Genomic DNA, 15718 nt, shown 5'->3' with positions numbered 1-15718 from the left:
GTTATCGATTAAACAATCAAATTATTGGCATATACTCGAGTGGAAAAGTACATCTCATTGATTCAAAAAACATTGCCATAAAGCAGAAACACATTAAAGCGACACAGCTCCGTGTAGTGAAATGCGTGGCGGTTGACAAATTCAGATCTCCCACAGTACAACATGGAATACTGTCCTTTTATTGTACTTGCACAAAGTCAGTTGAAACATGATGCTGGTGCTTTATTTAAAGGGAAGTGAAGTAGGTGTGGTTGCAGTACATGTAAACTGAAGCTAGTCAACTCGATGCAGATTATTTACAGCAATATCAACTTTAGTTTACTCGCCTTGGATTTAAAAAGAAACGGGAGAAATATGAGCGGACTGCCATCAAGGAGAGACTTTATAAGCACAAGGTGTTCCAAAGTGTTAGTTTATCCCTTAATCTTAAGTCTGCAGGTAATATGAGAAACGCTCAGAATACAGCTGACAGATGCACGTGAACCAGTAGGCCGACGCAGCCATAGCATGCCTTAAATATACTTGATATCAGTGCAGTACTAAGAACAGTTTACCTGATGTCCCATCTGGGTTCTCCCCACACACACAATGATCCACTCGCAGACTTCATACGATCACGGCAGACACGTGACAGCCGAGAGGTAACGTGAGCGGTCCCGCACGGGGAAAAAAGGCGGAGATATCGAACTGTTGTGTTTCTATGCTGAACCTTCTCCCAGATGGTTAAAAACATTCTTGGAAATGTATTGCTACAGTGTTTCACTCCATATATATATATATATATATATATATATATAGTACATGATTTATAAATGAATATTAAGCTCAGTTTGAGGATTATAGCGATATTTTCTTCTTATGAATTACAGATGGTGTCAGTGCAGTTAAGGATGAGAATTGAGTAGTGAGTCCTTGGAGATGAGAAGATAATAATCGATATTAAAATAGAGATGATGATGAAGAAGAGTCCAGGCTGTGTCTTCTGACAGCTTTCACAGGAAACAGCAGCAGCAGAGCAGCATGTGGTACGGCTCAGGTGAACAGTGAGCACAATGAAAGCTTCACTCATTTCACTAAGAACTGCCGATATGCATCTATACGTCAGATAGCGCTCTGTAACATGTTTGATTGGATCCATCAGCAAAAATGAACAATAACTGATCAATAAAACCAGTTCCCTTTCTAAAAAAAAACAAACATAATATATATAGTAGTGCTGGGCAACGATTACATTTTTTTAATCACGATTAATTGCATTGTTATGGCAAAGTTCAATAATGAATTAAAAAGTAGTGTATTGTGCACTTTTATTTTAAAAGTACTGCTATATGAACAAAAGCGCAATAACATTTGGTTTGCAGACACTTATTAAAACAAATGAGGTGCTTTTTAACAGCAGTATTCCTTTTACACAGCAGCAGTTCTATCTCTTCACTATCTGTGCTCAGTGTGTGACTGTATGTTAAACGTTCCACTGCTGTGCAACAGGAATAACATGTTTCAGCAAAAATGTCTGTCTTCATGACAGTCAGAGCACGTGAATGCAGCTCTACTGTTCATCAATATAATGCTGTAACTCAGAGGTGATGATGGCGACCCAGCGATCAAAGAATAAAGACACTTCACGCACAATTTAGGTGTATTAGGTGCAGGTAGCATGTTTTATACTTGTGTATACTCATGTGAATATAATTCATACTTTATCTTATTCTGAAAACCGGATGTTCATCTGAAGAAACCGGATGTTGTCTCACATTCATCTTTCCGCTAACTTTCTTAGCTCATTCTTGAGGCTCATACATGCAGTCATTCGTTGCGATCCTAAAGGTGCGTTCACACCAAACGCGACGCGAATACTAATCGATACTAATCAGCTGCAGCTGCAGCTTGCTTTTGTTTATCCAACTATACTTCTCCCACACGCTGCATCAACGTAGTCTGCGGAAGACTTCCTCCACTGCTGCCAGTGAGCAACGGACTATCAAAATAAAAAATAAATTAAAAGAAACGCGTCAACGCCGATAAAATAATTGTCGGCGTTAATTAAGGAATGCGTTAACACTAAATTAACGCGTTAAGTTCCCCAGCACTAATATATAGCAATAAAACAATACAGGATTCCTATTTTTTTGTTCCCCCAACTCTCAAATACATATAAGCTCGCCGGTCACTTCCTGTTTGTGTTTACAGGTCAGAGGTCGGGGAAGCGACTGGGATCTTCTTTATATTCGGCCGGGATGAAGAAAGTAGACTCTTCAAATACGTCGTAGCGGAATTCCTGAAAAGTGACGGTAGCTGTGATCGTGGGGAAGACGGGGATGTCTGCGAGAGAGAGAGAGAGAGAGAGGAAAACGTGTTACTCTGAGATCGCCCACTCACAGGAACGCAGCGGGAGGACGATGCACGTACCCAGTTTGACGGGAAACCCCGGTGGAAGCTTCATCTGAACGAACTCCCGGAGTTTGTTGAAGTGCTTGAACGGCGCTATGACCTCCAGCACGTTTAGTAACCTGCAGGCAGAGGAACAGTGAGTCAGCAGTTTTATTTCACCGGCTTTTCCCAAAAATCTGAACAAAAAGGAGATTAAGTCACAACTGCAATTTGTCTTGAGGAGCGCTGCAGCAACAAGACATTTGATGACGTCATCTCAGGTTTTATTCCACCACTTTGACACGTTATAGTCTAAACTCCTTACAGATTAATGAGAAAATAAAAATGCATGGTGATTAATTACATTAAAGTGAACATATGAACAGAAGTACGTACAACATAACATTAAAAAGCACAGAAGGCGAGAAAATGACATTAAAAAAAACATTAGCCATCATAAAGGCTGGGGTTTTATTCCAGCTCCATTAAGGTTTGTTCAGTAGAGGAGATAACGCAATTTACTACATAATGTCCCGGTAACCCATTACAGTCAAAACCCAACCCACATCCTGTGTGCATCCTACATCCTACCTCCTCGTCTACTCAGTCCAACACACTGTATCCTTTCAAATCCCCTTATTTCTCCTCTATGAACCCATTGTTTACATTAAAATGGGTTTTCCTCTCAAGGCAATCAATGGTCATTGAAAGTAGTGTTGTGATTGACAGTTCCATCACCAGACTAAGAGACAGCTTGTGCAGATGGAGAACCAGCAGCAGGAAAGATTAGTTTAAAAGCAAAAGAATTAGGTCATTTAGAAACAGCATTACATAGTTTGTCCACCAGAGAGCACCGGCTGGTTTTCATCTGTCAAATGTCCTGCACAGTCCATATCTTGGTCATCTTTGATAACGTCGTTCAAAAATGTCAGGCAATATATTGTTATAGGGCTGTACTTACGACTCGATGCCGAGAGGGAAGTCCTGGCTCATGGCTACAGTAGCTTTGAAGTTCTTCTTGCTTTCTTTACACACGAGCTCTCTACCAAGATGAGGTGGCCTGAAGACAAAACACACAGACATTGACTTCTATTCTGGATTTAAGAATCAGCATCTCCACTGAATGTCTTGCAAACGGCCCGGATTGCATTTCTATTTGTGCTGGAGACGAAGACACTCACTTCCCCTGCTCTGCAGCGATGTACTCTTCCCATGAAATCGTATTGGGGTCTGGAGCTGTGAGGGACTGCCGTCTCACCGGCTGGGGACACCAGAGTATCGGTGAGTGGCGTGTTCAGGCATCAGGCTACCATTACTGTTACTATTGGTGGATAGAGTCAGAACTGTGGTTTGTTCCCCTCTTACCTCAAAGTTCTGTTCACTGATGCTGCCTCCTTTACTCAAGCTCTCCATGATGGCTTTGTTCCTCAGGATGTCCTCCTCGCTCAGGTGTTCTCGCCGCTTCCGTGACTCCAGCACCAGACCGTTCACCGAGTAGAAGTCAGCCAGGAAGTTTCCGATCTTCTCCTGCACAGAAAGCCAGCAGGTGTTGGCGTTTCATCACGAGTTATCCTGTGAATTAACCCAACACTACGGAGATGCAGCCTGAGGGTAGGGCTGTTCGAACTTCTCAGAAGATAATTTATTCGCCTTAGATGCCCGATCCAGCTATCCGAGTCCTTATCGGACCGATATCGGTGCAGCTATGTTTAACGTACCTTCATTTCATCTATATATTTCAGCTGTGCCTCCTTTCATATTTTTGCAAATGCCTTTGTAAATATTTAGTCGTTCTCTGTTGTTGTAATGTGTTTTTAGTCCTGGTTTCTCCCACATGACGTACCGTTTTATCCTCTCTGAACAGCCAGCCGATCTGACTGCGTGAGAAGCTGATGGACTTGGTGGACAGAGTGGCCGAGTAGACGTCGCTGCTCATCAGAATATCCACCTCCTCTTCGGTCTCCATCTCGGACTCCTTGAGGGCGAGACACAAAGACGGTGAGGCGGTTCATACTTAAACAGCTGCCGTGAAGCAGAGGTGTGGTCGTACCGCTCGCTCACCTCGTGGTGTATTCTTTGGTACACTTTTGCTTCATTGTCCAGAACCACGAAGGTCTGGGCGGACGCGGCCTCGCCGTTGAAAATGAAGCTGAGATCTCCGCGCTGACACTTCATATCACTGAAGTCTATGAGAGTGGTGTCGAGCCTAAATGGAGAGAGAGGAGAGGGGGCGTGTGACGATTGTTTCGTCCTACTTTTTAGATCTAAAAGAAGTCCTCGACCTGGATGTCGACTATTTGCTGCTTCAGAAACGCAGTGAGTTAGATTCTCTCCTGTAGGACACGTTCACCTGATGTTAAGCCCCTGCTTGTAGATTTTACAGGCATCAGACGGCAGCATCCGGGACAGCAAAGGCACTGAAATACAGAAGAGTGTGAAGAACTCATTTATCTTCAACTGGTCTCATCAATTATCAACGTTGTAATAATTGTTGAGAGTTGGGTATGTAAACAACTTCTTGTGTGTGAAATATAAAAAAAAAACTTAAAAAAAAGAAAAAACTCACCCCAGCTCTGAAAGTCCCAATGCAGCTCCAGATAAAAGTCACCAAGCTACAGAAAAGACACAAACGTGTGACTGAGTGATTCATCCGATGTACAGAGAAGATTTAATATGCACACTCTAGGACGGACAAAAGTCATTCATGCAAATCCAATCCTGCAGAGATTTTTGAAAATACAAATGAGTGAAATTTTCAGCGATGCAAAACTTGAGATTGTCGTGGCAGCGAGATATTGTGGAAGTGGCGGCAGTGGGATCCTCACCTCCTTGAGAGCGTTCAGTAACTTCGGCCTCTTGTCCTCCACGCTCTCCCTGGATTGCTGCTTCAACTTCCGCAGAATTGCTGTGACTGAAGAAACGAGGAGGAGAGAGAAAAACACTTTCAATGTCTCTCCATCACCTTTGAATGGAGCTAAACAAGGTGCGCAACTTGTACCTCCCACTGGTCTGACTGGAATATTGATACGATTGGTCGACCGCTCTTATCACAGACATATTGATATCATTGATTGTGAGATGCCTTTTATTGCGTGTCCTTGCTTGGCGGTGTGGGTGTGAGTGTACCCCCCCTTCACCCTTGTGAGTGGGGTGACCTTCTCAGAGCAGAGCTCCTGGTCCCAGTCCCAAGCCAGCCGGCCACAGCGGGAGCGGAGACTCACGACGCATACTAACCAGGCTGAGGGTCATTCCTCAAAGGGCTGGGGCCTCACAACCTCCAGCTCAGGAGGCTGAGAACTCAGTTAGCTTATCTCTACAGCCAAACAGTAACAACAGAAGTATGTCAGCTCAGCTTTGTCACAAAATCAGATTAAAGAATTAATATTTAGTCCTTTTTTCTTCGACACTCGCCTGGCCTTTATAGTTTCTATTATCTGTTAAGTATACAACATGAACATCACATGTAAAAAAGGAAAGAGCAGTGGATTCATCCCAAATGCATTAGCTGGTGCCTTTCACATGTCATTTGACTCTCAGATCTAAAAGCAGTGGCATCATTAAGCAGAGGAGCGGCCGGGCTGCAAGCTCAGCGCTTCCCAACACTAAGCCGTCATCCCGGCTGCGTTCCAGCACATCTGGATGACGAGTGCTCAGAGAAAATCCACACTTTTAGCTTTTTAGCCGGACCGACCGACCGACCGAGTGGCCGTCTTTCAACAATTCTAAATGACTCGTAAAAAGGTCCTTTAAATGTTCAGACCAACAGTATTCAGCCCCCTTTGCCTTTTCACACCATTAACGTGTCAGAAACCGAAGATGAATGAATGAAATGATTGTCAATGATGTACACATTGTTAGGCATAATATGGAAGTGGTACTGTTGAGGGTTTATCAGTTAAAAATCTAAATGTTGTCATTCTTTCTTATGCCATCTTCAGATGCTCTCTGCCGTCCTGACTGGATTTAAACTGTGACTCTCAACTACACCGCCGCAAAATCTCTCTGCAAAGCACAGACTCTGGAACATTAAAATTAGTATTTTATCAACTGTGAGAAATAATAAAATCACTGTTTCCCCTCTTCATTTGGAAAATACATTCTTCCTGAACACACCACCACCACACTGACATTTACCACCACTGCTACAATATTATCATTCATACAGAGAGCTGTTCCAGAAGTCCCAATATGACAAATAGAGACTAAAGCTGACAGCAGCATGAAGCCGTCATAAACCCATCGACCCATCAGACCGGCCTGAAGCTAACAGTTAGAACAGTGAGTGTTTGACCCGGAGATTACCACAAACTCATCCAAATATGAAACCCCCCCCCCCCCCCCCGAGACAGCAGACGGCTATTCAGAGCAGTGTTGACAGAACTTACTCATTTGCCTGTCGCCGTAGCTGATGGCCTCTGCTAGAGGGCTCCATCCCTGGGCATTCTTTATCTTTACGGGAGCGTTATGGGCCAGTAGGAGGAGGGCACACTCTGAAAGAAAGAACGGTTATCAGAGACAAATGGGATTTTGTCTGTTTCTTGTCACCAGTTTTCTTTCCATGTTGTTTTGAGCAGCCATGCCAAATGTTAAGATTTTAATATTCAGGTCAGCATCAACAGTAGTACCACCACCTACCACTACTTCTGTACTGGAGGTGAGATACTTCCTCTGTTCCACTATTATTGCTCATGTTTTTTGCTTTGTCAGTATCCAAATTGCTTATTGTCTTGGGATTGTCTTATATTGTGCAGATTGTAAAACCCTAATTTGTGATTATGGCCTATATAATTAACTGCATACTCCTTTGTTATACGAACAGTATTGTAGAATATTAACCAACCAGGATGGTGAGTGGTCAGATAAGACGTGATGAGTGCAGCATGAGTATGAGGGCGAGGAAGAGCTGAAGTGATATTAAAAAGGGCGTCAAGTGCTCTCTCAGTAAAGCCTCATTATCACAGATCAAAGGCCATGCACAGCGGATTTAGTGTCATTTTCTGGGTAGACGGGTAGATTACCAGACGAGACGCTTTTTTTGTTAATTTTGGTAAATCCTCTGTATGACAATAGGGTGTTTATATTCCATTTCTTGAAATCAGTTTTACCTTTGTGGCCCATCATCACAGCCAGGTGAAGAGGCGTGTTACCTGAAAGAGAAACGCATTAAGATGATATATTAACATAAATAATTCCACATGTGACAAGAGAGGCCTGTTATGTAATGCATTTAAAACAAATTACTGGAAAAAAAGCAAATCAGGTAACAGCAGAAAACAGCTCACCATGTACATCTTTCTGAGAGATGCTGTGGGTCCTGATGAGAGAGGAGAGCTGGGGCACATCTCCTTTAAACACGCACTCGTGAACAGGGAACTCCAGGTCCTCACTAGTCAGGATTATTGGGTTCTTGTTGTTGTCGGTGTCGGTGTTGTTGTCAATGGGTGAGGGATTCCCGTTGATGTTGTTTTCATTGTGCTGCTGTGCTGAGGTTTTGACAGCTTTCTGATACACCTTGTTGGATTTGAAGTGGTTCCCGGTCCCGTTAGGGATGGTCCCGTTAGAGGTCTCCTCGCACGTGTCCATGATCTCCTCATTCTTGTTTGGTTTGTTGTGGTCCTTTCGAAGGGTGCGTATCTTCTCGCCAGTCATGATGACGACCGTAACGTTATCTAAATAACGTTATTGCGCTAACTTACACTCTGGTGTAAGATTTTGCATAAATCGGAATCAAATTATATATTTTAAATAAGCTTCTTATGGAATTTAAAGACAACAGCGATGGTGTCCAGTAGCTCGCTGGTTGCTCTGTTATTCAAATAACGTTACACCTGCTGCCCCACAGTTAGCTTAGCTTAAAGCTAGCTAGCCCACAATAAAAATAATGAATATGGAGGGTGCGGCGATGAAATCAGAAAATAATGCTAAACATCACAGAACACACACGCGCGCTAAATCAACACACAGATAAGAATTAAAACGAATGACAGACTACATCGTTGTCGCTCCTTTGATTTACGCTGTACGGGATGGATTCAGTTTGCTTTGCGGCAAAATTCAGGCGGACGACTGAACGGTACAATAAATCCTCTGAGCTAACGGCAAATCTCGCGATAGTTCTTCGTCGACGCACAGTTTGAACGCGAGTTCGTAGCCCGTCTACGTCATCTTCTTGAGACGCGTTTTGTACTTCATCGCAATAAAGTAGCTAAGCTAAGCTAGCAAGCTGCGTTGTTTTCAAGAATGGCATCCTCAAAGAAGGGGAAGAAAATAGTGAATCAAGAGGAACTCCGGCGCATGATGAGGGCAAAGCAAAGACAAACAACGGACAAGAAGCGAGTGGAGTCTCCTTTTGCTAAATACAACAGTCTCGAGCACCTCAGCTGTGTGCTGTGCAATGTGCACGTCAAGTCCGAGCTACTGTGGCCGGCGCATGTTCTCGGAAAACAGCATAAAGAGAAAGTTGCCGAGCTGAAGGGAGGAAAGATTCAACCAGTGACACCACAGATTCAACCACTGAAGAGGAAAGCAAAGGACAACGAGGACGCGAACGGGAAAAGAGTGAAGCCCTCGTCGGGTGCGGGTCAGTCTGCTTCGTCTTCAGGGCTTCCGGGAGATTTCTTTGAGAAACCCAACAAAAAGGGAACTGTTTCTACTGAAACGTCCGCGGGTCTGAGTCTGTTGGCTGGAGTTTATGATGATGGCGACGATGATGAGAAAGATGCGGAGATGGAAGGTCCCGCTGGAGCCACAGACCCCGTTACTCAAGAGACTGAAGCTGGAGGACTACCCGATGACTTCTTTGACAGCTCCATCCCGTCCACGCCCGCCATCTCTCACTCTGGATCCATCCTGAAAGCGGACGTGCAGGAGAAGAGCGCCGAGAAGAAGGACAACTCCGCCGAGGCGCTGCCGGAGGGCTTCTTCGACGACCCCGTGAGAGACGCCAAAGTGCGCAACGTCGACGCGCCCAAAGATCACATGGACAAGGAGTGGGACGAGTTTCAGAAGGTGATAAGACAGGTGAACACCAAGTCAGAAGCCATCGTGGCGGAGGACGACGAGGAGGGCCGCCTCGAGCGACAGATTGACGAGATAGATGAACAAATCGAGTGTTACAGGCGGGTCGAAGTACTGAGAGACAAGCGGGACGTGGTGAAGCGCAAGGTGCTGCCCAGCGAGGAGGAACATATGGAGGTAGATGGCAGCGATGAGGAAGAGGATGAAGAGCAGCTGCTGGGGCTTCTGTCCCACGACTGGAGGGCTAAAGGGGCTCTGGCCTGAGTCTCTCTAAAGCTCACATAGAAGCCACATGTGTGTGTGTGTTTTGGTCTGTCAGCTGTTGTAAATATGTTTAACGCCTCTTCACATATTTTGTTATATTTCAGACTGGAATAAATGTGACGTGCAGTTTGGACAAAGGTTTCTCACGTCATGACTCAAAGAAACCAAAAATCAAACCTTTTTAACTTTGTTTATTCATTGGTGCTCACACAAAAAAACACATTCATAGAATTTCCCCCAAAGTACAGCAGCAGCATGGACCCTATTCCATCTACGTCACGATGGCCAAAGCTGTTACATTGTCCTGCAAAAACTGTTAACTTTATATAAATAATGTGTTCATGTTACGTCATAAGCAACATGCTAATTACAACGCAATTATTTGAAAAATGTACAATGGTAAGATTAAGACCGTAAAGATATTTTTACCAACCCCTGACCCCCCCCCCCCCACAAGATACTTTCTGAGAATACATTTAAACTATTTTTACAGAGTACAACAATGTTTGACAATGACAAATGTGTAGTGTAAATACACGAAGCCCATAAAAATGGAATAAAATGAATCAAGTGGAGATTGATGGTCAGCGCTTCTTGGACTACCTGTTACACATCGTCTGTCTACTGCAATTCTAAACAAGCAATACCTACGTCATTTTGTTATTGCTACACATGCCTCATGAGTTACATTTTCAAAACCCTCACAATGATTCAAAGTGTTCATAGCCCTTCGAAACGTGTAGAACGGAAAGCTGCAAAAAACTAAAATGTACTGAAACCAAACAATCAGAACATAGCAACTAACTGAAAATAAAAGAGAAACTGAGCAGAAAGAAATCTGAAACGACAGCCGAGAGAAGAGCAGATATAAATCCTCACTCTTTATGCTCAATTATGTGTTTCAGTTAAGTTAGGAGTCTCACAAAAAACTTTCTAGTAATAATTTGTAAACGTTCCTAAAATTCTATCTCAGGTTCTATAAATACAGTTCATGGAGTTGTTCCAGATGTTGATCGCTGGGGAAGTAGAACGAGACTTTTAGCCTCCAGAGAAGCTAAACACACAAACATGTGACATCAAGATGTGACAAACTGGAAACAAAATAGAACAAAACTCAATAAAAGGTGCAGAAAAACAGTAAGTCTGAGAACTGAGGGTGGAAAACTGGATTCAAAATAATAAAATTTTCCCACGGTTTATTTCATGTCAACCACGGAATGAGCTAAAATAAGATCGGACTATTCTGCACACAGGTTGAATTGGATGAATAAAAAAATTTGAAGCGCATGTTTTGTGGATGATGTGTTGAAATAGGAGGGGGGGGGGGGGTTGAGTGAGTGAGTATGGGGCATGCCAGCGCCACTGTTCCATAATCAGTATGATAAATACTCGGTTCACAAAAGTTCAGCAATTACAGAAAACGCGTCGGGAACTTCAAACTCCCAGAACCCCGCTGGGTGTTCAAAGACCGTTCACTGCCGTCAGAGACGATGTGCTCACAAACCCACAGCAGCTCTCAGCTCCCTCAGGGAGAACCTCTGGTCTCCTTCTTTGTCGAAACACTCCATGGTGCGAGCGTTGGGATGCGGCTTTTTAAACACTCTCCTCAGGCCGCGGTAGTCCAATCCGGGGGAGTCGCGTCCAACGCCTTCCTGCTGGAAGATGTCCTCCAAGTCTGAAAAGAACAGTTTAATTTACAAACATGCAAAACCCGGTTCGTCTATGAGGGCAATGCTCTCCAAATGCCTTGCATTCACTGGAAGACGACAGCTGTTTCGATCTCGGCAAGGAAGCAAATATATGTATTTTCTCAAACGTTACACTGTTCCTTTAATTAATGAATGCGGACACATAAAACGGGATCGGTAATGTGCACCTTTCAGAGAACTGACTCCAGTCAGGAACACCCTCTTCGGGCATGCCCTCTCAGCGTTTCTCTTAGAGCGGTTCGGTGTTACGAAGCGTGGGCGTCTGCCTGTCTGAGTCTCTGTCAGTGGTGTGGATACCTCTGTGAAAATGAAGAAGAAGAAAAAAAATCACATTTAAATGGGACACGGGGCAAAGAAACACGCCGCCATGAAGTGCTTCATCGCACACTCTACCTTGCACATCCCCCGGTGTTGCTTTGGTTGTACTCTCTTCTTTCGCCGCATCGGTTGCTGGACTTTCGCTGGTGATTCCTGCTGCGTCATCGTTCTTTGACTGTGAACCAGATGAAGAGATGAAATGTAAAAATGCGTTGAGTGATTCCCAGCCGTGGCTACCTGTAATACAGCGTGAAGCGTCACATGACTCACGCTTCTCTTTGAGCCGTTCTCTAATGACGACACTCTCCGCTGGAGTTCTGCCACCGTAGAGAGCAGGACGTGGACGTGCTCGTCAGTCTGTGTCTGACGCAGCTCCTCTGTCTTGTTCGCCTCACTCACAGCTTTCCTCAGCTCTGTGATGTCCTTTGACAGAAAAAACAAGCAATCCATGTAAAGCAACCTGCAGTTTACTGTTCGATGGGATTTGACTTGTAGGCATCCAATCAGTCCAACGTTACAGGACTACAGAGATCTCAGCCAGCGAGTAATTCATCACTGACCCCATGATAAAGTCACGGCGTGAAGATGATATCAGTGGAGGATTATTTGCCGCTCCTCTCTTTGACATCCTGCAGATGTCTCAGATATTTGACCTAGTTTCACGCAGCGAACTACAGCATTCCAGCTCCCAAAATAGATTGGCACTTGTTTCATGAATTATGAATGAAATGCCGACGCATGGATCAAAGAAGTGACGGGAACTTCTTAACCCGACGGCTCCGTCAATGTGAGCCTGACGAGAAGTGCAGAAACATTCAGGAACGTGAGGGGAAACGAATAAACCAATGAATCGAGCAGCGGCTTCTGGTTTGCGTTCGTGCCGCAGTTGAGAGGCTCAGCCAACATCTATTTCATCAACACAATCATTTTGGCCATATTTAAGTAAATTTGTCTCACTACTGAGTAACAAATATGCAGACGCAACACTACAGCTAGGAACTGAGGAGTGGGACGCTAGCACGCCATGTTGTTCAACCTTTTCACTTCAGCAAAATGTACCGTTAGCTCATGTTATAAACACCGCTCAGCATACGGTCACGCATTAATAATACATGAGAAAAGCAGCCTCCAGCCATATGAGCAGGGAGCATAGAGCTGTAAATAAATAGACATGCCGGCAAACAAAATAAGTGAAATCTAACTTTGAGTCGTGAAACATCTTTGGAGGAAAGCGCGAGCAGTCGTGTACTCGATTTAAAAGGAACACAGCTTCAGGTTCCTCTGTGATGATCGCCATCTGCCCCAAACACTGCACTGACATCTTAACTCTTTAACGTACCGCTTGAAAGGTAAAGCGATTCTCTTTGACGATTCTGCTTCTCATTGCAAACATTCATCATCCCCGTTAATGTGAGACAACAGTGTTGATTCATTCCGAGATAAAAATAGATGATTGACTGTACTTACAAAAAAAAAGTCAATGTATGACAAACAAATGTGGAACTTGTGCAGGTGAAAGCCTACACAATAATCCCAAAGTAAGCATAGAAGAGATGTTTAGGTTTGAAAACTCTCACAGACTATTAAATCTCACCAAATCAGCTGTAAAAACAAGTGTTGAGTTTACCATTGTCTTCTTCAACTCTTCCTCTTTCGTCTGCTTTTCAAGCGCAGCCTGCATCGTCTTCACATCATGCTGCACACTTGTCAGTGTGCTGCCAATAGTTGCAACACTCTGGAAGAGAAAAACACGTTTTGAATGCACAATAATCACAACAACAAATATCAAAAGATTCTCCACCACATTTCTCCTTTTATTCCATTCGGCTGCGTCTTTACCTTTTGAAGCTCTTCCACTGTCGTGGGGAGGCTGACTAAGTCAGCGGCTGACTTCAAGTTGGCCTTTAAATGGTTCACTGCAGAGTCCAGCAAACTGATCTGCAGGAGGGAAACGACATGGAGTATTCAGTTACACCTCTTACAACGGAATCAGCATTCTACTTCCAAAGAAAGCTTGTGCAGCACGAACGTTAATTAAAGTACGGCCAACTGCTGCAAGTCTAGATGTTCTCCACCACTTTGTCATGAGCTCTGGTGTGTGTGTGTGTGTGTGTGTGTGTGTGTGTGTGTGTGTGTGTGACAATATGAATGCTATGGTATCAAACCAACTGACCTTTCTGTTCATTTCTGTGAGGTTGGACCAGAGCTTGCTCAATCCCTTGTCCCCGTTTTCAATGTCTTCAAGCTTCCTGTCCTTGTTTTTCAGGTCCTCACTTAGTTTTGGTATTTCACTCGATGACACCTTCTGGCTGAATTCCACTGTGATGAAAAGCATTACAGTTAGTTAAAATGCAGCGATAAAGACCAAGGAACGCATGAGCAACGGGGATATAAAATGTTCAAGTGTTGGTGCAGTCAGCTTTTTATGACCCGTCACAAGGTAACTGTGTGAGGGCGAGTCTTACTGCTGTGCAGCTTTTCTTTCAGTGAGTCCAGATCTTCTTTCAGCGCAATCTGCATCCATATGAGTCCAGCACAGGCCATGACGCAAGCGGCCAGTACGATGAACAGAAACAAGGGGTAGCACACGGTGCAGCACTGCATGTAGCTTCTTCTGTGACGAGAAGCGACAAGGTAATGTTAGATATTACATCTGCAGCCGCCTTCATTATTAATGAAGGAGGTATTTTAAGAAGACTGCGTTCTGTGTCGTGGGAATTATGAGGATCACTGGTAAATAATGGTGTCTTATTATATATATATATAACGTTACACACTGGTGGAATATATCATATCAATCATGATGAACGTAGTGTTGATTATTTTTGTATTTGGCTGATATCAAGCTTCACAAATAAAAAGGCTGAACAAGTTCTTAGTGTGCAGGATGTGTCATTGGACTCTGAAAAACAAAATTCAAGATGAAAGACTTTATTGTAATTCTTCAGCACGTTAATGAGTAAAAACACACCCCTTGGTACCCCTTAGAGCACAACAAACGTCTTTAAACGGATCACCACTCACTTCCCAGCGCTCGCTCCGCTGCTCATGTTGTTGAACTCGTCGTCGTCCGAGCTGGACTCGGACTCGGAGTCCGGCGGCTCGGTGCGGAGGAGCCGGTGACCTGTCCCCTTCTTGGTCTTCTTCCTCTTGCTGTCTCCGAGTCCGATCAAAGCGTTCAGCTCCTTCCGCTTCTTCATCTTCTTCTGAGGGGTCAGCGAACCAGCCGAGCCCGATTTAAACCCCACAAATTCCAAAGTTTTGTCCAGTTTGGTGGATGTTGTCGTTTATTGTAGCAGTTAAGCTAAGTCAGTGTTCTTTGGCTAGCTTGAATTTTAAACCACGCAACGTTGCTAACAAACACATCGGACTTTGTCAGTTGGTTGTTCAACAGCTGATTGACATTACGTTACCGCCCCAAAAAGCTTCTGAAAAACAACTTTGTATACCAGTTGACGGGTTGTCCCACAGGTTAGGTAACTCGGTTAGCGTCTGATTGCTAACAGTAGCCAACACGGACTGACTATCGTTACTGTGCTGTCCGGAAGTATCACATCGTCTCAGTGAGGTTTTAAAATACCTCAACGTCGCTCGATTTGAAAAACACTGTTTGATGTAATAAAGTAGATTAATAAAATCCGTCTATCGTAAAATCATAATATGCGGCAGTGTGTTTCCAGAAATCTGTCCTGCTGCCTGTATTGTTTGGGAGGGGCGTCCGAGTAACCGCTCAGCTGATTGGTGCAGCGGGCAGCTACAACTTCCGGTTCTCTGTGTTGTCAAGGTAGCGACACAGAGCGCGACACCACCAGCTACAACTTCCTGTTCTCCGGGCTGTCAGGTACCGACACAGAGCGCGACCACACCAGCTACAACTTCCTGTTCTCTGTGCTGTCAAGGTAGCGACACAGAGCGCGACACCACCAGCCCCCGACAGACCGTGCACATCGATGCTGTAAGTCGAATTAGCAAAAAGCAGAAAATTGGACATGAATATATTAGTGGAAATGTTCTTATGTAGCTAAAGACAATGAGAAGGG

General features: G+C 44.2%; 3 protein-coding genes across 3 annotated transcripts; 1 reads left to right on the top strand and 2 right to left on the bottom strand.

Annotated features, from left to right (window-relative positions):
* Positions 1-182: 182 nt before the first annotated feature.
* LOC306789361 (ankyrin repeat domain-containing protein 13C-like) lies at positions 183-8409 on the bottom strand. Its single transcript, XM_079285273.1, has 13 exons — positions 7653-8409; positions 7476-7517; positions 6756-6860; positions 5196-5281; positions 4937-4982; positions 4721-4787; positions 4432-4576; positions 4214-4345; positions 3736-3897; positions 3552-3631; positions 3332-3430; positions 2410-2510; positions 183-2322 (listed from the first exon to the last, which is right to left on the bottom strand). Exons 1-13 carry the CDS (start codon positions 8017-8019, stop codon positions 2192-2194), a joined length of 1563 nt encoding a protein of 520 aa, XP_079141399.1. The 5' UTR covers positions 8020-8409; the 3' UTR covers positions 183-2191.
* A 153-nt stretch (positions 8410-8562) lies between these two features.
* Positions 8563-10774, top strand: znf830 (zinc finger protein 830). The gene has a single exon (XM_079284517.1). The coding sequence runs from the start codon at positions 8611-8613 to the stop codon at positions 9649-9651; it is 1041 nt and encodes a 346-aa protein (XP_079140643.1). The 5' UTR covers positions 8563-8610; the 3' UTR covers positions 9652-10774.
* Positions 10775-10917: 143 nt separating this feature from the next.
* efcab14 (EF-hand calcium binding domain 14) lies at positions 10918-15378 on the bottom strand. Its single transcript, XM_079284516.1, has 9 exons — positions 14703-15378; positions 14144-14292; positions 13852-13997; positions 13518-13616; positions 13306-13413; positions 11949-12101; positions 11754-11853; positions 11528-11659; positions 10918-11326 (listed from the first exon to the last, which is right to left on the bottom strand). The coding sequence occupies exons 1-9, from the start codon at positions 14876-14878 to the stop codon at positions 11148-11150; spliced, it is 1242 nt and encodes a 413-aa protein (XP_079140642.1). The 5' UTR covers positions 14879-15378; the 3' UTR covers positions 10918-11147.
* Positions 15379-15718: the final 340 nt, after the last annotated feature.

The sequence above is a fragment of the Melanostigma gelatinosum genome, assembly GCF_949748355.1.
Source record: "Melanostigma gelatinosum genome assembly, chromosome: 15".
NCBI lineage: Eukaryota > Metazoa > Chordata > Actinopteri > Perciformes > Zoarcidae > Melanostigma > Melanostigma gelatinosum.
This window is presented reverse-complemented; position numbering and strand designations above follow the sequence as displayed.